Source organism: Lonchura striata, chromosome 6, assembly GCF_046129695.1.
Source record: "Lonchura striata isolate bLonStr1 chromosome 6, bLonStr1.mat, whole genome shotgun sequence".
Classification (NCBI taxonomy): Eukaryota; Metazoa; Chordata; class Aves; order Passeriformes; family Estrildidae; genus Lonchura; species Lonchura striata.
Genome location: NC_134608.1, coordinates 38204501 through 38228661, shown reverse-complemented (window position 1 = coordinate 38228661; position 24161 = coordinate 38204501). Strand labels below are relative to the sequence as shown.

At 44.6% G+C, this 24161-nt stretch overlaps 1 protein-coding gene across 1 annotated transcript; it reads right to left on the bottom strand.

Annotated features, from left to right (window-relative positions):
- Window positions 1–1228: 1228 nt before the first annotated feature.
- Window positions 1229–23844, bottom strand: CRY2 (cryptochrome circadian regulator 2). The gene is made up of 12 exons (XM_021533435.2): window positions 23640–23844; window positions 20811–20919; window positions 17187–17329; window positions 10157–10341; window positions 8753–8841; window positions 7542–7682; window positions 6736–7047; window positions 5511–5662; window positions 5181–5383; window positions 4620–4709; window positions 3980–4121; window positions 1229–3490 (listed from the first exon to the last, which is right to left on the bottom strand). The coding sequence occupies exons 1-11, from the start codon at window positions 23828–23830 to the stop codon at window positions 3982–3984; spliced, it is 1755 nt and encodes a 584-aa protein (XP_021389110.1). The 5' UTR covers window positions 23831–23844; the 3' UTR covers window positions 1229–3490; window positions 3980–3981.
- Between the last annotated feature and the right edge of the window lie 317 nt (window positions 23845–24161).

Below are 24161 nucleotides of genomic sequence, written 5' to 3'. Positions count from 1 at the left end.
ACTGAAGTTTTATTTTTCCAAGACCAGAAGATCCTTGCCAGAAACAAGAGAACAATTTAGCAATACCATGAGCTGAGGCACTTCCTTCCTAGATAAGCCCCACTGCTGAACCTTCACAAGGAACTGCATGGCTACATGCACTTCCTAAGTCTTGCTGGTTACTAAGAAAATTAATGTACGTCATGGAACTCTTGCTAAGGTAGAGGTTCCAGCAAGTGCATCGACACAGAAGCACCAAGGAGGATGGCAGGATGCACAAGAACTTGACTCTGTCCTTGCTAATTAGATTGCTAAGTCTAGTGTATTTAATACAAGTTCATTACTTAGCTTAGAAGTCATTAGCCAAGGCTCCATCACTGACGGGAGACCCAAGCTGAACAACTGTTCACAGCTCCGTGGGACTTCTCTGCTCCAGTATCCATGTTTAGTTGAAAGCAGCCTTCACACCACCGTGGGGAGCATCCCAAAGCCACTGCTCTCAGAGCATCAAAAGGCAACTGCTCCCTCTGCCCAAGCAAAGAGCTCACACTACACCCGTGTTAGGGGTGCCTATGTCAGGTCAGGCATTGCCAGCTTGCCCTGAGACACAGAGAACAGAAACCCCTAAACTGGTGTCCATTTCATGCTATTTCTTTACAACAGCCTCCAGCAGTCCCCTGCTGCTTCTGAAACAAAGATGGTCTAATGGTTACTGATGGCTTTTTCTTTCCCCACAAACTGGCCAAATCTTTTTGAACTCAAACTGTTAGCACCCACAACTGAGGAAAAATGTGTCACAAAGCTAAGCAAGGCACAGACTTGTTCAATCTGCCATCTTGTACTTTAACCAAGCATGCCAAATTCTAAGTATCAATGAAAACAATGAACAGTCATTCCCTGCTTGTCACACAGTTTTACCCACCTGTATTATTTCAGCTGGGAAAAGATGCCAAAGTAGATGAATCCCAGCCTATTTACAAGGTTTCTTGAAAGAAGCTTTTCCGTTATCTTTAACTGGTCTGATGCGTGTCATTCCCAGTGCTACTACCTGAGCTGCAGCTCTTCCATATACTACCATCCATATCCCAGGTATTGACAGAAACCTTGCAAATGTGATCTCCCTTGCCTCCACAAAGCCTTCTAGATCACTGAGGAGATGTGGCCTCCCCTCCCTTTGACTCTTTACCCCCACAGATCCAGCCCCAAAAATTCCATTTACCAAATGAAATAATTTGGATGACAGCAAAAAGAGGGTTAAAGACATTTATAAAAAGTTTTATTTACAGACCATTGCCTAAGCATGAAACTCTCAAAATGACAGAAGTCACAATTTCTGTAACCTAGACAAAGTGCACATCTTTCCCCTTTCTTCTTTCTGCAGCAGAAGATGGGGGTAGGGGAGTATCTCTTTTTCTTTATACCCTTCTACCCCCAAGACAATGGGAGTAACAGCTGGGTTAGAGACAAGACCTGTTGATAACTGGGTTATCCACCAGGCAAACTACAAATAGTTTAGAATAAAGTAAGGTTAAGAAAAGTGACTCTTTGTTTACTTGTTCAGTCTGCCCAGTGGATTCTCTGCAGAAAAAGAACGTAAGATCAAAGCCCCAGGGAATGGGAAGGAAAGGTTCTTCAGCTATTCATTAAATTTATTCACAGACTCAATTCAACCACTTCAGGTTTCTCAGGTACATTTGACTCAGTTTCTACTTGCAACCCTGTTGCTCTGGGTTCAAACACAGGCTCCAAAACTGAATCTGATTATCCCAGTGGGAGACAACTCCTGTACTCCCCAAGCAGTTAGTTGCATAAGCTCACATATAGCCCCACACTATCTGTGTCAGGCAGGGATGAAAGGTTTTGGACAGCAAATGAAAACAGTGCCAACAGCAGCCCATTGCACGGGATGAGCTACTCAATCTGATTCCTCTTGTAAACAGCCTCAAGAGAGAATCTCCTGCAGTACCACCCTCCCTTGCACTCTCTGGTGGCAGGCAGAGGCACTCTGCCAGCACTGTGCTGACCTGACAAGTAACAGGACCCAGCAAGGAGTGTATGGTTAAGAGCCAGGAAAGCTACACAATCACCTCGCTAGGCTACAAAGCACCAGTGTGAATGCAAACGGCAAGGAGGAGCAGTGGGCAGGTACAGGAGTTTACCGTGTGGAAATTCAACACACAGATGCCAATACAGAAAAGAATGAACAGAATGGACACTAGACTCTGAATTCAAGGAAGACTCACTTCAAGGAGCTGATGTGTAATACATCCTCTATCAGTATGAGGCACTGCACAGGCTACACACCAGACACAGGCTCCATTTGGGAGCTCTCATTCAGGGAAGGAAATGCTGTAGAGTGCTGGGCCCAGGTGTAGCTTCCTTATTACTTGGATCACATCTATTCTGAGATACTGCTTTGCTCATATCAAGGCATGATCTTATTCTCTGAACAATTCCTCCTTCTCAGAGTGACAGAATCAACTAGGTTGAAAAATACTATTGAGATCATTCAGTCCAACCTATATGACCTAACCTCAATATGTCAACTAGACCATGGCACTGAGTGCCACTGCCAATTAAACACTTCTGGGATGGTGACTCCCTGGGCAGCCTGTTCCAATGCCCAACCATTCTTTCTGTGAAGAACTTTTTCTTAATGTTCAGCCTTAACTTCCCCCAGTGCAGCTTAAGACTGTGTCTTCTTGTCCTGTCACTGGTTGCCTGGGAGTAGAGACCAACCCCCAACTTGGCTACAACCTCCTTCCAGGGAGTTGTACAGAGTTCCTCTTCCCCAGATGTCAAACAGCTCTGAAGCCAACCATTCCAGGTAATAGCACTATGACTTACCTTGCAGTGGCAAGGCTCTTTTGCAGGGAAAGTTTTAAGTGCCTTTCAAGTGTATCTACAGTTGACCTTCATTTTGTTTCCATCCCACATAAGCATTACCTTGATTTACCCAAAGCATTTTCTTCCTCCTCAGCCTAGCCTAATGAAAGAAATACTGAGTTTTCTCTGCTCTCTCGTAGGATGGGTACTCTATTTTTGACATTGTAGCAGCTTCCTTCTTATATTCTACTCTAATTTGAATTAATCAGCATACATCACTACCAAGTACTATTACTGAGAAAGGATGCTCACTATTTCTGAGATGTGCAGATGCCAATTCCTACATCAATGCATCAACTCATGCGCACTGAGCTGTTGTCAAAAAAGATAGATACACCTGGGAGTGAACAAGTTGACAGAGTGTTCTTGCCCTCTTTAATGTGGGCAGATTTTGAGCATGGCTGAGAAGAGACGCATTTAGCTCTCTGGAAACCAGAAAGCCAAATATTCCCAAGCACAAGTAATGCAGTGCCCTTCTGTGGCAGCCATTGGAATTACACAGTTATGAGACCCTGGATTTTCTGTTGCAGATCCCAAGTTCCAGTCCCTCTGTGACAGCAGTTCCTACGCTTCTGGTCACCTCTTCAGCACTCTCTCTCTTCACTTGCAAGGTGCTTGTCACTGGCTGTAGGAGAAAGTAAAAGAGAGAATTTGGCATTGACCTCCCTTGTCATACTGAAAAGTTGGCAGAACATGTGACCAGCTCCTTGGCTCCTGGGATCTGGAGCATTGCAGCCAGATGACTGGACCTGCTTGCTCTCCTGCTCTAGCCCATACCCTCACCAGATGGGAAAACCTGGCTGTGAGCCCACTCTCTGGAAGGAGAAGCAGCCTCACAAGAGCAAATGCACCAACAACTGTGCTCTATGACAGCTCCAGCAGCAGGGCACCGCTCTCCACCGGACAACAGAGCTAACAGCATGTTACACAAAATCCAAACAACCTGCAGGCTGACCACTGCCATATTTCTAGGCTGTGGAATTACACTTAGGAGCCTTACATGTCCCTCCACAAGGAAGTCCATTTTGTTCATTAAAATGGTGGAAGTAAAGATTGAATCTTGTTAGCTTCCAGAACCAGGTAGTTTAAGCCAGGTCACACTAGAAGTACTCACAATCACAAACTCTTTCCAGAGATCTCTGAAGTGGGGAGACCTGTCACTTTGGCTCGTTTGTACAGTTCTTCAGGGCATGGCTCTTCTGCTCCCTCGTGTTTGCGTTTTGGAGAAGCCTGGTCTCCTTGAGACAGTCTCACTGCTGTAGAAGAAAGAAGAGTCACTGCAATGGTTCTCCTGTGTTTAGATGGCCTCACAAGTACACCCAGGCCTAACCTGCCACAGAGCTGGGAGAAAGAAGACTGCACAAGCACAGAGACATTTGGTCAAAGCCTCTCTGAAAACTTTTACCAAAAACTTTGTTAAAAGCAGAATTAAGTCACCCCGAACAAACACCAAAGTATCCTCCTTTGACAGAGGACAGTTTAATTATACCTGATAAACCCTACAGCAATCTGCACTTCTCCATTAAGTGGCTGCATATGATTCCATACAGGCAATAAAAGATTCACATTAATGAACTTTTATTCTTCAGCCATTTTAGACATGAAGGCTCACTGAAGGACTTCTGAAGAAAGTGTAAAGAAATGTGAATGTTTTCCTAGCTACACAGCTTCTTCTTATTAGAAAAGGACCCTCTCCTGCCTATAACCTTTAATGTGACATGAAAATCAAAAGCACAAAAATAGATCCAACTCACCTGTACTGGTGCTGCATCCCTGCCCTGAAGCAGAGTCTGGGACCGGGCCACTGAGATCTTCCACACAAGAAGGGACGGATGCCAGTAAACCTAGAGAATGGCAAGAGGATCTTAGTTAAGAAACAGAACACACCTGGGCTAGGAGAAGCTTTTCACAGAAATACCTTAGTGATCACCAAACAGCACATCCATATCCCAAAGCAGGAATACTTCAGAGCTACACTGACCCAGTATTGACTACAGACACACACTGTGATCTAGCTGTGCATTTATTTAGAATACACTGCTTAGGTTTTCTTACAAAGTGAAGAATAGACCATTGATGGTATATGGATGGTGCCATGCTATCAGCACCTCTGAGACTTAAACACTCCACTCTTAACTGTCTGAGAACATAATGGAGCTCTCCCTGGAAACCAATTGAGCAGATTTGGCAGGCACTGCTTCCTCTTGCAAGGACAGGCCAGAGAGACAAGTAATACGTATTTTAAATCGTGACCTTTCCTCCCAGCGTTTTATCTCTTATTAAGGACACAAACTTTTGCAATTGTTGGTACTTACAGAGGCCCCTATAGCGTGACAGCTGCTGGTAGATCTGCTTCATGCGCTCGATGTTCAGTCGGCTGGTTTCTGCATGGTTCACCATGGGTTTAGGGTAGTCCACCCCAATGATGCACTTGGCTGCCTTCTGCACAGACTCTGGGGCATTCCACGGTTCATAGATGTATCGTGATGGGAAACCCTTTAGCTTGGGCAGATACCTCCTGCAACAAAAGTAAAAAGCAGTGTAACACACACAATGCACAGAAAGTGCCACGCACCTGTGAGCCACTGACTGACTTCAGCTTACAGATGCAGAAACAAAGATCAGCTCCAGTTAACATCACTTACTTCACATAGTCACCACTGGGGTCTGTGCGACGTCCGAAGCCCACAGGACAGTAACAGTGGAAGAACTGTTGGAAGAACGCGCTGCACGAGAGCCACATCCAGCTGCCTGCGTTCACACTGAAATCTGCATCCAGCAACAGCTCATCAAACACCTGCAGCAATTGGAGGAAAAGGCACTGAAACCTTCCCTGGGGAGGACTTTGTGGCAGTAGGACCCAGGATGCTATTTCAAATGGCAGGCACTGAGCTATGAGAACAGAGCAGCAGCACAGAACTGATCTGCTGGCTGAAGTCAGTTGGCTGGTCAATGCATCTCACTTCCTGACACTTTCACTTAGAGAACCATGGTCGGCTCACACTGATAAAGTGCTGGCTCATCTCTCATGCAGCTACAGACTAAATCACTACCTAGTGTTGCAGCAAGCTTTGGGTATTGATCCCAGCCTGGCAGGCATAATGAGTGTAAAGCACCAACCTTGGGAAGGAGAGGATGCTGCACAGAAGAACGTGCACCAAAGCAAGAAGAAAGAACCCGTCTGAAGGTCACAGAGCACACTACCACTGAGAGGCAGAAAGGTTTCAGCAGTAATTCACTCACACCCATGCACAGATGCTGCACTTTAGGCACAACTTTGAATTATGCTCTTTGTCAGCTTTGTGACTAGATGCCCCTGTCTCCACTTTCTGTGTAGGGCAGTATGTACACTGGATAGGTTTGAGCTGTCTGTCCTTTCAGATGGCCCAAGAGGAGGGTCTTTTACCTCTTTCCTTGAGAGACTCTAGACTCAGATTTCACAGTCATGGAGCGCTCCCTGACCGGCACGGTGATGGATTTTATAATGAGGAAAAAGGTCAGGTTAAGAAGTGACATTAAACTTGCAAAGAAAACAGATGGACTGAGAGAATTTTTACAAACCAGCCCCGCCCCCCCCCCCCCCAAAAAAAAAAAAGGCCCCCAAAACCCTAGTCTGTGTTTACCAGTGGGTCCCAAACACATTTAGTTATGGTTACTTGAGGCTTGTGACAAAGTCAGAGCCTTGAGGTAAAAGGCAGAAAGAAGGCAGGCTGTTGGCTGGCCAAGAGCCTGCTAGCAAATCCTCTCTTCCACGCACCATACACACATGAAGCAAAAGCCATACCTGTGTGCCCATCCTTGCAGCAAGTGCCAGAGAGACTATGTTTTCCTTATGGCTTCCTGCAAATATCTGAAAATGCCAGGACTCACCCTGACTCCTGACTCCCAGCTGATCCAGAGGTCACCTCTGGTCAGGAAGCAGGCCACTGCATGTCTGGCCAGGTGGTGGATCCACCCTTCTTGTCTCAGTTGGGTCATGATTGCATCAATCCAAGGGAAGCCTGTTTTGCCCTCTGCCCACTTTGCCAAGGCTTCAGGGTTCCTGTCCCAGGGGATTTGTATGCAGATGGGATTCCCCTCCATGCGATCAAACTTTGGGTTGTTGGTGGCTGCTGTGTAGAAGAACTCCCGCCACAGAAGCTGTCCGTACAGAGAGAGGGGGGGTGTGCTGTTCCGCTTCACCTGTGGAGAGGGGACACAAATGTTCACAAGCACAGAAGGATTGGCTTCATGAAGCTGAGCTACGAGGCACCCATGCACTTACACACATTTCCCAAGTCAGCTACTGACCACTGCCATAAAGGAGCTCAACGATGGAGCTCACCCCTTATCAGAAAGCCCAGATGGTAAAGTCAGAGCACTGACAGAGGTCACACAGTACAAAGACAAGCGACTGGAACGATGTAAAACTGTAAATGGCTCTACATGGCTCAGAACACAGGAGTCCAAACTGAAGAACAAGGTACCACCAGATTCAAGGCCTGCATGAGTACATACAGGAGAATTACTTTCTTACCCAAAAGGCTTCTCTTTAGTAGCAATGAGCTCAGCCCAACAATTAAACACTAGGGAGGCAACTTATCTTTTGCACCCATTCTGGCACGCTGTCTGGCAACCAGCATCATCCTACATATGCTCAAGCCCCACCTGCCCTCCAGGTGAACCTTTTGTCTTACCTTCTTATACAGCTCCCAGAGACGATAGTAAAACAAGCGGCAGGACAAGCAGCCAAAACGCAGGTAGGGACTGAGTCCTGTAGGGCTGGCCAGCAATGAATTGGCATTCATCCTTGGTCTTTCGTAATTTGCAACCCATGCCTAGACAGATTCAGGAGAAATGAGCCAAAAACCCCTTGTATTTGTGGGACACTGCTAAAGGCAAGGCTCTGAGCTGGTAGTGAGGCCACTCACATCTGACAGCACAGTCTCTTCTATTTACTTCCAACCTCTGCTGGCAGAGATTGCCAGCAGGCAATCCCAACCCCATGCCCCAGTCAAGAACTGCAAAACCTTTGCTCCAGGATTTAAGCCAGTCAGTTATTTTGCCCAAGAGGATTAATTTGCTTTGCATACAGGAGCTAACAACCTGGAGGGTTCCTAGGGATACAAGCTAACACAACTGTTTATGTCCAAGTATGTCTATCTCATTTCACACACTGAACAAGTAAACTGGGAAAATTCAGACCCTTTTGTGGAGCATTATGTTGATAATTTATTCCCTCTTCAGCACAAGTATTTATGCTTTGATTTCCACAACTGACATCAAGCCACCCAGCTTGATGAATTAAAGATGTACAAAATGGTTAAAACTGAATCATGCTTTGGCAGCTGGGTCCCCTTTCATTACTTTGAAATTGTTTACTTTGTGCACTATAATCAAGAACACCAGCCCCATTGAAAAAAATTCTGATTATTTCAACAAGAGACTCAAGGAAAGCCAGCCAGTGAGACACTCTATTAAGAAGCTGATGGACAAGGGGAAGGCATTATTTTATAACCATGTACTCACACTAATACTTAAGGTAAAGATAAAAAGAGATGGTGTGCAGTGTGCAGCAGGGACTGAACAACTTAACAGAAGAATTTCCAAGTTTGCACTCCTCTAAAGGAAACTGAGAAGTAGAAACAAGGAAAAGAGTCCAATGTGCTTCAAGCAGCAGCATAAATAATATACTGCTCTAGATTTTTGGACCTGAGGAAGCCAATGAGCTCTCTGCTTCACACAAAACCTAAGATCACAGGAGTACACCATCAGTCGTATACATTCCTTTCCACAGGTGAATGCTATGACCACTGCTAGGAAGAGCAGGGAATGGGGTACTAGGCAACACTGCATTTTTCATTTGGAGACACAGTTTGCAGAAAACGCCACTTAAATAAGGGGTTACCTTTCTTTCCAGGTGTTTATCCAACCGTGCCAAAGCTTCTGTCTCCCCTCCCTGCCAAACTGCAGGGGCAAGACCATCTGTAGGAAAGCCTGAGAGAAAGAACTTTGTAAGATTTGAAGCTATGTCTAACAAAGGGCATTGATACAGGATTATGCGGATTATGCACTAGCAACAGCAAGACAGTACATACTACAGCTGCCTAATGTGGCTTACTTCCTGCTTTAACCCTTGTACAGCAGGCAAATCATGTAGGATATAGGGAGAGCCTGCTCATGACACTGCACTTCAAGGGCCTCTCCCTGCAATGCTACAGGCAGCTTTATGGTGACTTTCCCCATTGCTCACAGCCAGCATTCTCTCTGGTGTGTCAGCACTACCCACAGGGCTCTGCTCTGAAGGCCAGAGCAGCTGGCAATGAAACATCTACTTTCACAGCTCTGCCTTACAAAACACCTTGCCATTGACATCAGCAGCTCACTAGATAGCCCAGCTGCTCCTGGTGTGGCTCTTATTCTGCTGAGGCTGGTGCTGGGAAAGGCACTGGATTAGCGCAAAAGAACCACTGCGAAGGGAGAAGCAATAATGCAGTCTCCTTGCAGTGCTCTGGGCAGAGGTGCCTCCCTGGCAGCAAGCAGAGCAGTGTAAGGATACAGGTAGTCTCATATTTGGCCAGATAATAAAGAAAGTAGATTCATGCAGGACTGCAGCCCTTAGGATACTCCTGTTGTGAAGCCCCATGCTTTTACATGACTGCTGAAACTGTGCCTTAAGGTACCACAAGATACTTCCTATAAAGCTAGTATGGAGCCTCTAGTCACAGACAGTACTCTGCATTAGCCCTTTCTTCCCTTGCATTTAGATTCACTTCCCTGATGTAGGTCTTGCATTCCTCACGCCTCAGCTATTCATTCTCCTTCTTCAAGTCTTACAGGATTATAAGGCACAACAGGATGAGTGAAAGAAGTTTTTGCAATAGCTTTTGTCTTGCTAAGTTCCCAAGTTGGTGCCGCTTGGCAGTAACAGAATGAAATTACCTAAACCTGGTACACAGATAGTTTACCTCTTTCAGGTCTGTTACACAACATGCCTGAGACTGCAGTAGGAGGAAAGCAGCTGGTAAGGACATGAGATGCTAGTACAGAGGTTACATGCTCAGTATAGCAGAGAACACAATGACAGATGCAGAACACTTAAGAGCAGTGCTACAGGGGGTGCTGGGCATCAACAGCAGTGCAAGGGATGCCAGTTTGTTATCACAAGGTGTGGCACTTGCTGAAAAAATTAGGCTGTGCTATGGCTAGAAGCAGCCCACATCAGGTAAGAACATGTGCCAGCCACGGGAAATAGTTCCACTAGATCCTGTTTCAGCTGGTAGTAGTTCTTGCCTTCATTCTTGACACATACCCAGCTCTTCCAGGGATGGGACCCCATAGACATCGTCATGGTTTTCCTGGATGTCCACTTTACATGTTTCCATCTGCTGACTTATTACAGTGCTCACTGGCTTCTTTGGGAGCTCCATACGGCTAATGATGGCCTGGAAGCGCTTGTAGGTGAGGGGTGGCTTGTGGCCATTCAGCTCAATTATTCTGGAGATAAAATAAACAAGGTGAAACAACACAGTCTCACTACCACAGATGACACAAAGAAATTACATCCAAACTGGACTCTGCTATCTCTGCTCAGGATAGCCTTTCACTCTGAATACAGAAATCCTTACAGACCTACGTTCCACTTGATGCATCCCTCAAACGGATATTAAAATCAACCAAACAAAATTCTAAAATACATAAGAAAAAACATCATATACTTCCTCATCTCTGTAGGATAAAAAACCTCAAAACAGCTCCAGCTGAATCAAGCTGAGCATCATATCTCTCCTGAAGCTCCTCATCAGTGTGAAATCTCTATCTGATTATTGCTTTTCTGTCTCCCCAAGGTGGCAAATCCTAGACCTGCATCTGGTTCCCCTAACACCTTGTGATATCCTAATCTGATTCTGACTGTACTTCCTTCTTGTCTGACACAGAAGACTCAGCTTGTTAGTGACCCCTCCTCTACCTATCTTGGATGAGACAAATCCCAGTTTGCATCATTCCTCTCTCTCTGTGATTAGAGAGATCACTACCCTCCTCCATGCCACAAGGTCACGAGCAGCCCTGTCTCATGGAATTGACCTGTGTCAGATCACACTGTGGAAAAACACAAAGTTCCCTATTCCTCTACTTCACCAAGCATCCACAGCCTGCTGGGGCCACAGTCTTATTTTTCCTGTGACAGAGAGCTTTGAGAAGCCCCCATGCCAAGATAAACTTCTCCAGGCTGAAAGATGTCATTTTTAACCCCTCTTCTGTAGGAGTGGAAGGAGTTAACTACAAAGCCGACAGCACAGGGATCACCAGCATTACATAAAGCGGAGGCAGGCATCCCCACAGCTCACACGGGAGCTGCCGCACAGCAGCCTTCCCCACCCATTTCAATCAACAGCTTATGCAAGGGGCCGGGCTTACAGCCGAGCGCCATGTGCCGCCCCTTGCCGCGGGGCCGCACGTGTGCCGGGGCGGGGCGCCACGCCGGCGCCGGGCGCTGCCGCACGGGGCTCCGCACAGCCCGGCCCAGGGAAACAGAGCTCTCCCTACGGGCAGCACGGCTGAACAGATGGAAAATGGAGCCTCCTGCAGTTTCTTCCTGATTTTCTGCTTATAAATTGTAAACACTGGGAGATAAAGACATTACTGAACAGGGCAAGGAGAGAGGAAGGCCATCGGATTGTGCACAGAGTGCAAAGTACTGTGCGTTTTTAGTGCCAGGCTAAAACAGACATGGCCAGGGTGTGGGCACAGCACTCTGACATAGACATAGCCACAGAGACAGATACATTTGCATTTGCCTTACAGCCAACATTCTGTCCTGCACCACCACACCAGAGCACATCTCTTCTGTTTTCCTGCTTGCACTTTTTTGCTGTCTCCATGTTCCACCCCAGAGACGGCAAGAAATGACAGAACTCATGAATACTACTCACCACACTTTTCTCTGTGGCTGCTTTGTAAATCCCTAAACAAGACCAGCCAAAGATCCCCAAAAAATCAGTGCTTCCATTGGATGAGAAGTGAGGCATTTCCAGCTACAGCACTCTAGAGAGGCTCGCTTGTTTCCATAGGAATTCAGAGCTTGGAAGAGAAAACGTGACAAAGCCGCACCGTGTTTGCCCTGAGGTACTTGTGATAGAGGCAGAGAAGCTACTTCTTCCACACTGCCTCTCTTTTCAGTCCTGCTAAAGCTGACGTTCAGTCTGAGATCCACACCATTGTACAAGATCCACAGCTAAAACTTCTGTGGACAGCTAGCTACATGGAGCAAATCACTGTGCCTAGCAGATGGATGCTAGTATCTGAACTTGAAATCCTCAAGGATGTGAGTATTAGTGAAGTTACCTAGTACTACTCCTGAATTCCTAAAGAGTTATTCGATCTGGGATCACAAATATTTTAAGGTAGGACTAGGACCAGCAGCACATTTCACAGCACCTGACACTGGTATTGTGCACTAAATCTGGACCTTTCACAATACAGGAAAAGTAGTATTGAATATTGGATATTGCACAATATGGTATATTATACTACACTTCCTGGGTATTGTAGTACTGTTCAGCCTTCTGTACAGAAAATAGTACAGGAAGCTCCCCAAGCAGGAGTCCTTTCCTTCCTCATACTGACCTTCTAATCCATATGACCTTCTAGGCCATACACTTTCACAAGACTTTCAATAACAAAAAAAGGGAGGCCCTTTCTCCAGGATTTAATGCCCCACTTTACCCGTCTCCCCCAGCCCAATTTGCCACATGCTGCAGTTGTTCTAGTTTTCTTCAAGTGGAACAGAGTGGAACTGTATTCACTGCACAGAACCTAACCTTAGTGAGCACACCCAAAACTGGCTGTGCTACCAAACTAGCAATATGCTGCCCAGCACTATCTGACAGTAGTACCTTGATGCCAGAGTTATGAAGGTCTATTTGACCATCAGTCACACTTCACCTCAAGAAAAGTAGACAACCCAAACCAAACCAAACAATTCCAGCACTGCTTTGATTATACAGTATCCTATCAGTCACCTGTGACAGCACAGCGTCTGCAGACTCAAACTCACACCCTCACAGGTATCAGCTTCTGAATCATCTCCACAGCAGTGCCTCTGCAGGATGGCTAATGGGCTTAGGAAAGCTGCTGGCCTCAAATATCTGACACCTCAGCTCCCTTGCAAATGAGAAGGCTGGGTTCTAGCAAGGGACTGAATGTGTTCCCTCGCTTCCTTGCAGGAGGAAGAGCTGGCTGCCAGCACTCAGCACCCAGGCTGCCCACAGCACCCCAGCTCCAATTCACACAGACTGTTTCGTTAGCCTTGCCAGCTTACGCAATTGCTCTGATCCAAATCCACGCTCCAGAGAGCTCATGGACGGCTCTGTCTACTTAGAACAAAGGGCATTTCTACACATTCGGCGAGGAGATGGACATATAACCAACTGATCTGTCCATCCAACAGATGCTGAACAAAGAACAAGCAATTCAGCTTCCCCTGAAACACATACTGAGATGAGAGATGAAGTGACTTGATGACAGGCTGGGTATTGGCAGTGGATGAAAACACCTGACACCAGACCACCATGCAAGACAGGAGAAGATAGCAAGATGTGGCAGGCAGAAGTTTGAGTAAACCTTCTTAGAAATAACCCACCTTTTTGGCACAGTGTACTGAACTGTAGAAGCACCAAGGCATGCACACTTCCCCATGCTTGGTTCCTATAAGTTAGTACATGCTCCTATGAGAACATATTCTACTGTCTTTTCAGCCTTAGGCTAGAGTATTTGAGGAAAAGGTGATCCTGATGCATGCTACAAACACACAAGATCACAGTGTTCTTTTCTGACCTAAATCACTCCCGCTGAACAACCCAGCCTGCCTGGGATTACAGAACCCACAGTGCTGACCATAAGTAAACATGCTACAAAGGATTTAGATCCCAAGGAGGAGAAAACAGGCAGATCCAGGAAAGAGACAAAACAACCTGTTATCTGGAAGTTGTCAGAGAGAATAGTTGTCAAGTAAAGGCTTATGAGCAGGCTAAGATGGTACCCAAGAGATTATCTTTTCTGTCTGACTTCTACAATCTGAACATTGCTTATCTTGATTGGAAATTCCCAGATTTTCTTAGGAGTATTTACCAGCACTGATGTTCATTTTCTACACCCCTCTCCTTGTTTTGGGGAAGAGGAGGTGAAAGATGCTCTGATAATCACACAGCTATGGTGGCAGTGCCAACAAGGGGCACATTTTAATCTCCCTACTGGGTAAAACTGGTCAAATTCACAAGTTAACTGACCAGGCTCTTTGCAGATGTTTAAAATAAGCTGGTGAAAGTGGTACCAGGAATACACTGCAGGGGACAAGAGAAGTGCTGGATTCATTTATGTAGGAGTGAAAGATTAGTCTAAATTGTTTGAAACTGGGCTAACAATCTTGTCAGAAACCTGATTAAAGAAAGATGAGGAGTAGAATGCCACCACCAGGTATTATTCCCACCTTCTAAGTATGCAGGAAAAACATTAGGGTGAGCAGAGGGACAACACATACCAAGGGTTTGAAGCTGGAGGGAGAGATAGTCTGAGACTTCCAGGAGAAATGCAGTATAAAAAACTGTATTTACCACCTGCTGAGAAATCTCAGAGATGCCAAGAACCAAGAAATGCCAGAGTAACTGAAGACTTCAAGTACATCCACACAGACTGGGTATCTATCACACCCCACCACCTGCCAAAACCCAGTTTTCTAGTTGTTATAAATGACTGCTCCATGAAACAAGAAATCAAGAACTCACAAGAAGTGTTAATTCATTATTTAGTCTTAGACAGTGCTAAGGTATAGCTGAAAATGTTAGTTATCACTTGCCTGCTCTGTGATTTTAGCATGCATCAATTTAGCACCCTTCCAGGAGCAACAATATAATACAGATGTGAAACACTATTTCAGAAAAATCACAAGAGTCAAAACAATTAAAGAATAGCATCCGCTAAGACAGAGACAGAATCTTTTGGAAAACTGAAGAAAAAGACAGAAACCCACCAAACTCTGGTAGGTTAAATTAAAACCCACAGCCTTCCTGCATCTCCTAATCAAAATGAAAGTTTAAAAAACCTTTCTTAAAATGTGTAAGTAGTAAAAAAAAACAACCAAAACAATCCCATTTACAGACACTCCAAGATATTTATAGGACCAAGAGGTGATCAACTCATTAAAGAAAGGAGACTGTAGGAGCACAAGAAAACCTCTGCATATATTTTTGCAGGTGTATTCACTATGGAGGTATCTAGGGAGGTTATGACTCTTGGTTTTTTTTAAAGAAAATGTTATCAGATGCTGTGACAGATTGGGAGACCAGGAAAAAGTGCCACAAAACAATGCTATGCTTGAAAAGCTTGCCAGGGCCACCAAATATTCACCCAGAAATTGTAAAGGACGTCATGAAATACACAAACTAATAGCTGTTTGCTGCATGTAATATAAAACTATCCAAATACTATGGGAGGAAAAAAAGAAAGAAAATACCACTCCAGATTTGTAAAGCATTTCAGGGGCATCAGAGGGACAAATGAATAGACTGATATGAACATTAGGCAGATGGGCAGAAAACACTAATGGAAACAGTGAATGCATGGATATATGCAATATGTTGGAGGGTTAATTTGGCTTTGGTAAAAGGAAGTTGTGCCTGAAAATCTATTAGAGACATTTGAGCCTGGGGCAAGGGAAATTTAGTTGATATCTCCTATGTGAATTTTGCAAAACCATCTGACTAGATCCCCCACTGAAAAAAAATTTAAAGAAACCACAATAATTTGCAGTAAAGGGAAAGGTCCATGCAGACAGAAAATTCTTTGATTTACAGAATTAGAGAAGGAATCTATTTTTCCAACAGAAAGAGAAATCCTATATTGAGCTGAGCTACAGCTTTTGCTGCTCAATATTTTTTACAAAATATCTGGAAAGGGACAAAAAAGAGCATGATGATAAAGTTTACTGACACAATAAACTATCTGGGATAGCTGAAGATAAAAGACAACTTAAAAATTTCCCTATATGCCACATAACCAAAAATATCTGATGAAATTGCAGTGTTGGTCATGTTGTTTCTCCATATGCAATCTTAAACTTATTTATACAGTAGCAGCCTCTCAAATAGCTATGCCCATTCTGGAAGGAAGCCCTGAGACATCAGTTTAATGTTTAGCAGCACTCAAAAAAACCAGAAATAATGCTACTGTTAGGAAAAGACAGGACACATTATAGCACTCTAAAAAATCCACGCTGCTTCTACATTTTGCACACTCGTTGTCATTTTCACCACTGCTCTCCAGTACTAGAAATATCTGGAAGTATAAAGAAAGGTGATAAACAGGAGATTTAGATCAGATTCCACCTGAAACTTTCCACTTTGGAAAAGACATAGGTGACATGAAGAATGTGATAGCCATTGACATTGGAGGGGCGAGGATGTAATAATCATAGGTAATAAACATGGTCCTCTCATGCAAAATTAGAAAGCAGCACCTGCTCATGAGACAGGTTCAAGAATCCCCCTCACTCCAGAGACAAGCATTTCCACACAGTATGTGCTAACTGCAAAGCTCCCTCCCATAGGAAATTATGGATGTTAAAGATTTATAGGAGAAAATGCACATTCAGCATTACTGGCACAAGTCACATCAGAAAGAAAAGGGGAAAAAAAAGGAGGAAAGAAAAAAAAGCAAGCAACCTGTAAGAATAGTACTAGAGCACTGTACTGACTTTTGAAGTCAAGCATACCTGGAGTCTCAGCTGAAAGACCATCACCATCATTTAAAATCACATGTATACAGAGGCATTATACATATAAATAAATGTATAAAAACTCAACATCAAAACAACAAACACAGGAAACACACAAAGACAAAGCATTCAGGTTTTAGAAAAAGGACAGTTTGTCCCAATCTACCTTGTTTTACTTCTTCCAGCTGTCCTGACACATCCACCAGTTAAAAGCCCTGCTTTCATAACGTGTTTGAGGTAACAGCTCAACTACCTTTATTACAATGAAACAAAAAAAAAAGCAGTCCATACATTGAGGACATGCTCAAGGAGAGCAATCAATAGGACACAGCTGAGCAAATTAAATGACACTCAAGTACAGAGTTTAAGAAGCTTGAGGCAACACCTTTCTGCACATTCACGTCACTGTCAGCACTTTGACGTGCTCTAATCAAAAGTGGAGCGTGCCAAGTAATCCTTATAGGTTCACTCAGGATCACAGTTATCAGTGTAATGGAAGAGACTGAAGTCTTTGCAGACACAACAATCCCAGCCTAGCCCTGACAACACCTCTGCCCTTTCTGTCCCCTACCTGTCCAGGTCATAGAGGGTGTGGGAGTTCTCTATCACCACCTCCACACCAGCCTCCTTGGCCAATTTGACGATAGCCGCATCCCTCTCCTTTCCAAATGGCTCCGAGTCATATTCAAAAGTGAGACGAGTGACTCCCCATTCCTGCAAGAAAAACAATACAGCCAGCTGTCAAACACAAGACTATTTCTAACCAGCACAATTACAAATGAAGATTTCAGAATTCCTGAGCAGTTTAAAGTTCTGGAAGCTTTGAGAGTGTTCCTGTGAGGAACAGCAATCTGAATTTGAGATAAGCAAAGAAGCAATAATTTTATCAGCTCTAGTAACCATCAGATCTGCTATGCAAATTTGTAGACTTCAGGTTTAAAACACATCAGAGGATGTTCAGTTCTTGCCTATTACTGTTCTTAGGTTTCAGCTCAGTTCCTGAGCCTATCAATAACATGTTTTGTTGCACGTGCTGTCCTGAGGTAACCTTACCATCCTCTTCCAACATTTGCGGAAAAAACATTTCAGAAAACTCTTTCAACAGAAGTTCTGCTCAACCCCTCATGTTTTTATGTGGCAACATTAATTAAAACCAAAACAGTGTAAATTTTTCCTGGTATCTCTTTAAAGACATCACACAATAGGAAACCAATATCCATTCCAAATTGCAGGACATAGGACAGCAACTGAGTGAACCTTTCTGTTGTGCATACTGCAATTCAGATTTAAAGTCCTGACTTTTTGGAGTTATTTTAGAATTGTAGAATTATAGAATGGCTGGAGCTGGAAGGAACCTTAAAGATCACTTAGTTCCAACCCCCCTAGCCAAGCCATGCACTTATTCTCATCTTCATACCTTTAATAGATCCCTCACAAATTACATGGCATAGGCCTTATGAAAGAGCACTCAGACTCTTCCAGGCTTTTCTAGAGCACAGATTGTTCTCAGAGTCTATGGCCTAGTTTTCCTCAGAAAATGAATCCTATGAGAAGAGGTTTAATGGTTTCCACAGTGACCCTCCCAAGACATCCATCAAGCAGAGCAGCAGCCCACAGATTTGTTTAGCAAACACAACCAGAAATCTACAGACATTTAAAAAACACCCTCACACAACTAAAAATAACATTCTCCAAGTGAGACAGTCTAAATCACCCCGGTATATACAGAAGATTTTTCTACCTGCAAAACAGAAACAAGACACAAAGAATAAATGTGGTTAGTTCACTGAAGACCATTAAAAACAATGCCAAAGATGGGGAAGGGGATTTTGAAGCAGAAAACTGTACAAGCTACCTACATGTCTAAACTTGCAGACTCAGCCCTAAACTTAACTTTAGGAAGGACAGAGAAATTAACAAGTTATGTACCAATGAATGTACATCTTAAAGAGATCCTCCACCATTTTTTTAAAGTAAGAACATGACAGCATCCGTAACTCAGAGCAGAGGTCAAACAGACATTCCAGGCCCTGCCCTGCTCCTATGTGATTTAACAGCTTCATTTTAAACATTTCTTTCTTCTATATGAAAGCCATGAGCAACTGGAAGGCTTGGAAAAGATGGATTTGGTCTCAGAGGAATATACATTACTACCTTGAAAGAATAGAATGGAATAAAAAGCCATTAGGATCACAGTGATTTTAGGTAAGTAGCCAACACTTTAAATTCAGGTATTTCCTACAGTTTTGAGAAGGCCGCTGCTCTATGTGATGCAGTAGTACACAGAAAGCAGAGCACATACCAACCAGAAAATCTGTTACCTGTATGACAGTAAATTCCTGCAGATATACAAAAGAAAAGTAATGACTGATGACTTGCCTCTTAATATCAAACCTAGAGCAAAGAAAAACTGTAGAGGGAAAAAGCACCAAAGGGATTGTGAAAACACTTCAGTGAACAAGCAGTGCACTTTTTTAGAAGAGGTAAAACTACAGATGTTTATTAAGAAGAAGTGAGGCAAAACTTCTGCAAAGGTTAACACATTGCTAACAAGTACACTTGTCATGGTATCCATGCACAGCAGTGCCTTTGTGGTGACTGTTAATGACAACATAGCTCAGCTAATGGCGGAGAGAGAAGAAATTACATTAGGCCTAAGTACTGCAGTAGTAAATGTGACATAACTCTCCTCTTCACAAAACCTGAGAGTAAGGCACAACTGCTGCTAATTCTGTTTTCAATGCAGCAGCTCTGGAGAGGCCTCAATCCCTACCAAAGCTATACATTCACCATGTAATAACACCAACTTGCCTCTACTTTTTTCAGCTCTGTTATAGCACATCTGAGATATTCATCAGCTCACCTGCCCAGACAAAGCAGACTGCAGCAAAAAGCAGTTCTGGCTGATTACACAATCAATCTCCCCAGACTTCAGACTCTGCCATCTAGTTTTTGTTCTTTAACCAAATGAACATTTTTCTCCGATAAAATTTTAATTATCCTGTGAATACCCTGAACTAAAGAGGGCATGAACTACTATGAGCTGGAACTTACTTGCAGATCAAAAGATAAAAATAATCCAGAGTCTGAAAAGGCTAAAAGTTTGTGTCATGTGTTAGGATGCAGAAGTCAAAGTAAGTATCAGTGCCCCTTCTCATCTGCACAGTCCAGTTCCTCCCCAATACTAACTGTCCTGCTCCAGAACATACACATCAGAAACATTTACAGAAGGAGGGTACATATTCAAGCTCACCTCTCCTTCTCTGGCAGCTGGTCTATAGTAGGATTTGGGGGACACCAGTTCTGTCAACCATATGTAAGGCACAGCCCACATGACACCCCCAACTCATATGACTATTAAGAGCCGCTTTTTTTTTTCATTTAGTTTTGTAACACTATCAAAGACATTGTCAAAAAGCTTCAAAAACATGGGGAAATACAATCTTAGAGCAGGATGGAGAAGAATGACATTGTATGAGAAGCCCTGATATTCAAGGAGATGCTCTTGTTAGCCCTGACATCTGCAGCACTGACATACCACTTTAGAAATGTACCCCACTAATCCATTATTCATCACCAAGGTAACTGCATATTCCACGTCCTAAACAGTACATCAGCAGGAAGCTTGCACCCAAGTATATCCTGCTGCTGAGATGACTAAACTGCAGTCATGAACAGAAAAGGAAGGTCAGCTAACATAAAAGCTCCTGAATTTTGAAATTTTAACACACAATCGCACTTGCAATTCACATACAGATCAGTGTACTTTCTTCTGTTGTCTGTAAAGGTCTATAGACACAGCGGTCTTCCTAAGTAAAAACTGCAATAAGCAAACAGCCACTAGGAAAGAAATTCCCAACAAAGGGTCTGTGTGTCACAGTGCAGCCCTGTGAGAGGTGACTTCTAGGAACAAAGTTCAAGGCCACCATCCAAAAAGAGAAGCTTGAGCACCCTGATAGTAGTTTACACGCTATAACTACATTTCTTTCCAAGTCTGAGTTCAGGTGCAGATCTGGCTCCCAAGGTGGTCCTTATAGATAGCAGTTAGTTGTAGTTAAGCAGGAAAGTTTGTTATAACTAGTAAGAACTAGTTAAAGAGATGCTGAGGGAATCACCAATCATTAGGGAGTGAAAGCAAATTTAGCACCAGGTCACTAATTTTTCTTCATTATGCTCCAAAAAATTATTCTCTTACTTTAAAGAGTCTTGGGAAGACATCTGTTGGCTGCCCTCGCACGACAAACAAGCGAGAGTTCAGTTTCCTTAAACTGTTGTCCAGATCTTCCAGCGACTGGAGAAGAAATCTGCAGAGAAGGAACAACAGCAGTTAGTGTCAGTCAGATGGGTTACAGCTAGAAGGCAAATGAGAATCTGCATGGAACTCCAGAAAAGCTGCACCACCAAATCAAACTGGAAGTTTGGAGGAACCAGAAAACAAGAATTCATTTATCTCTGGTCTAACAACTTTTATGAGACTGCAGCACCAGACAGCTCCCATTCACTCATATGCAACTTGTGCTTGTCCAGATCCAAGAGACTTCCAGGATGTTCTTCTTACTGCAACCCACTTCCCACCTTCTCCCACAGAGGTGGGAGAACACCCTTGTCAATTTTTCTCTCCACATTACATGGAGAAAGCATAAACCATGTAATTCCCTACTGTACATTTTTTCACAGGTTTTGAGGCAAAAAGGGATTTTGCATGTGAAGCAAAAAAATTTTGATGCATTACTCCAAGGAAAGCAATGACATACTGCAAGAACTGTGCAGGTTTTACAGTTTTAGCTATAAATACACCATGTCACATCAGAGAAATGTACTCTCTTAGCTCATCAGTAGCACAAGACTGAGCACCAATATCTCTGGAGGCAAGAATTATCTGTACTTTGAATAATTGCAAAGAGAACTGCAATTCACCTTGCACCATGAAGGCACAGAGATGAGAGCATGCCAAGACATTCACCTATTCCCTCTCACCCCAAAACTCTAAGAAGCCATGTAAGTGCTTTCTGCATTTATTGGTATGTCTTACTAATCCCCCACTAAGCTGTAAAACACCAAATGTATAGTATTTGCTTTCCCAGTCACACATCACCCCATCTACATAGCAACTTAATTTTGTTTTATTAAACTCTGCAAAAGACACCAGCTCTAAAACTTCAGTGTCCCCTCAGCACCTGGCAAATACACAACCCTTTGTAAGTGAGCCTGCCAACACTTACCTTTACCTCCATCCTCCATGCCCACTCTGCAGTGTGATCTGCCAGAACTGCCTCAGCTCCCTAAAGACCACCCACAGCTAAGGAAAGCCAAGCTACTGCAACTGCACTGCAAAGTGGAAATTTCTCTCTCCATAGCTGCACCACCCATAATGTGAACTGTGAGCTTCCAGATAAACAAGCTCACTCTGCATTTCTGGAGGGAGAAAAAGGTGCAGGGTTCACAGAAAGAAAGGCACTCTGTCACAAGGAAGAACACCCAGAACCAGGTCCAGGTAACCTAAACAAACCACTCCCTGAGCCCCAGCCCACTTTCCATTTATTAAGCATGAGCATCAACTACCCGAGGTGTTCTAAAAATTTTAAATGGCTCACACACACTGTGCAGCTAAATAACAAGAGATTTTCAACATGATAAATTTGTGAGAACTAGGTAAAACATAAGAATTTGTCTTTGAAGAACAGAACTCTGAATACAAATATTTGGATTTAAAAAATTAGTAAAACAAAGCCAAGGCTCACAATGGGAATGAATGGAACTCTGGCCAACATAAGTAACTTGCTAGTATGTTTTTTGCCTAACAGCCAGTAGTGCTCATTTCTGACATCTGCAGTAGTTCCACACCTCCAAGAAAACATTGTTTTTAAAAACTTTGCTCATATATTCCAGGATTACAACATAAAGAAGACTCCTAACTGTTTCCCTCCCTCCGCAACGTTGGTGGAAACAAACAAGGATTAAACAGATCAGGAATTAATCTGTTGTGGCACCACTTTGGTTCTTCCAAATGAGGACAGTCATCAACAACAGCAGCACGTGAAAGGCATTTCTGTCTGCTGCTACCTGCAGAAAGTCTGGTCTATGGAAAGATCAATTCAGATTCCTATACAGAATTCACAATTTTCTGCACTTTGAATGACTACACTGAGGTAACTTCTGCACATTTACAATTTTTAAGTCATTCTCTGATGTGGGATTCTAGAAACACATAGATATGACCCATACAACCCCATTCCTTGAAATAAAGCCAAGGGGCACAGCAGAAGCCATTAATTACAACTACTGTTACCCTAGTGCACATGACATTTCCAGGTGCTCTCAAAGCATCTTTACCCAGGTGGTTGTCTGTCGACTTCCTCTGAGGGGTTAGTGGGAGATCTGCTTCACTTGTATGCAGGGGAGTCTTGTCCGGGAGAATCCCTATCTGAATTGGGGTTCCAAATGTTTAGGCTGCCGAGACCTGATACAACAGCATTATGTAATGTTGGCTACAGGTACTGAGATCTTGATCTTTGCACAAACATGACTCATGCTATACATTTTCCCATTTGCAGAGATGATTAAAAGCCCATTCAGCTTCATCTCTAGTTTCTTAGCAGCAGCCGGTGTGTATTTCCCTAAAAACGTGAGCGCTGGAGAACGGCGCTGCGTGCGCACGTGCCTACGCGCGGCGGCAGCCCAAGGGCACAGGGGAGGCGCGGTGCAGCCACGGAACTGAGCATTCTTCTCCCTCGTCTCTAAATTCAGGGGAAAGGGTTTCCCAAAGCTACGTATCCGTCGGTTGCTGCTCTCATACATTCGCCCCACTGATAAAGCCTAATGACATTACATAAAGGTGAAGGCATCCTCCCACACAGTCAGGCAGCACCGCGGAGAAAACCGCGGCGAGGCCAAGCGGACAAGGCACAGCCGCCCTCCTGCGGGAGGGCCGGGGGGAGCAGTAAGCGGGCCCGACACGGAAGCGCTCCGGTGCCGCGGGAGCCTCCTCGCCCCGCCCGCGGCCCGCAGGCCCGCTGCCACTCACCGCCAGCGGTTGATGCCCACGGCGGAGGAGGCGGCGAACCAGGGGTCCAGGATATAGATGCAGCGGAGCGACGTGGCGTCCCGCAGCGCTTCCTGCAGCGCGGGGTTGTCGTGGAGCCGCAGCCCGCGGCGGAACCAGTGCACGGAGCGGCACAGGGCCGGCGCCGGGCCCAGCGCGGCCGCCGCCGCCATCGCCGCCACCCGAGCCGCGGCCCGCCCCGCCGCGTGACTGCCGCGCGTGGGGGCAGCCAATCGCCGCACCGGGGCCGCTCTGCCGCCCTCCAGCGGCCGCCGCCGCCGCTGCCGCCTGCGGGGCGGCGCCGCGGAAACCGCCCCGGAAATGTCGCTGCCGCCCCCGAGAGCGAGCCCCGAATTTAGTCAGCAGGGCTCGTCTTACAGGTCAACGTTGAAAATCCCCATTCCAAAAAACAAAACAAAACAAAAAAACCCCCCAAAAACCCCCAAAGAAATGTTCAAAGACCCTAAATGGCATCGATAAGATACCTGTGACCACGAACCCTGG

Bases quoted from the DNA above. Each gene is read 5' to 3' on its own strand.
- CRY2 (XM_021533435.2), bottom strand. From the start codon at position 23,830: ATGGCGGCGGCGGCCGCGCTGGGCCCGGCGCCGGCCCTGTGCCGCTCC. The intron at 17,330-20,810 runs GTAAGAGAATAA...TTTTTCTTGCAG, and splicing joins TCTTCCCAAGACTCTTTAAA to GAATGGGGAGTCACTCGTCT. The intron at 7,683-8,752 runs GTAACCCCTTAT...GAATCTGTCTAG, and splicing joins ATAAACACCTGGAAAGAAAG to GCATGGGTTGCAAATTACGA.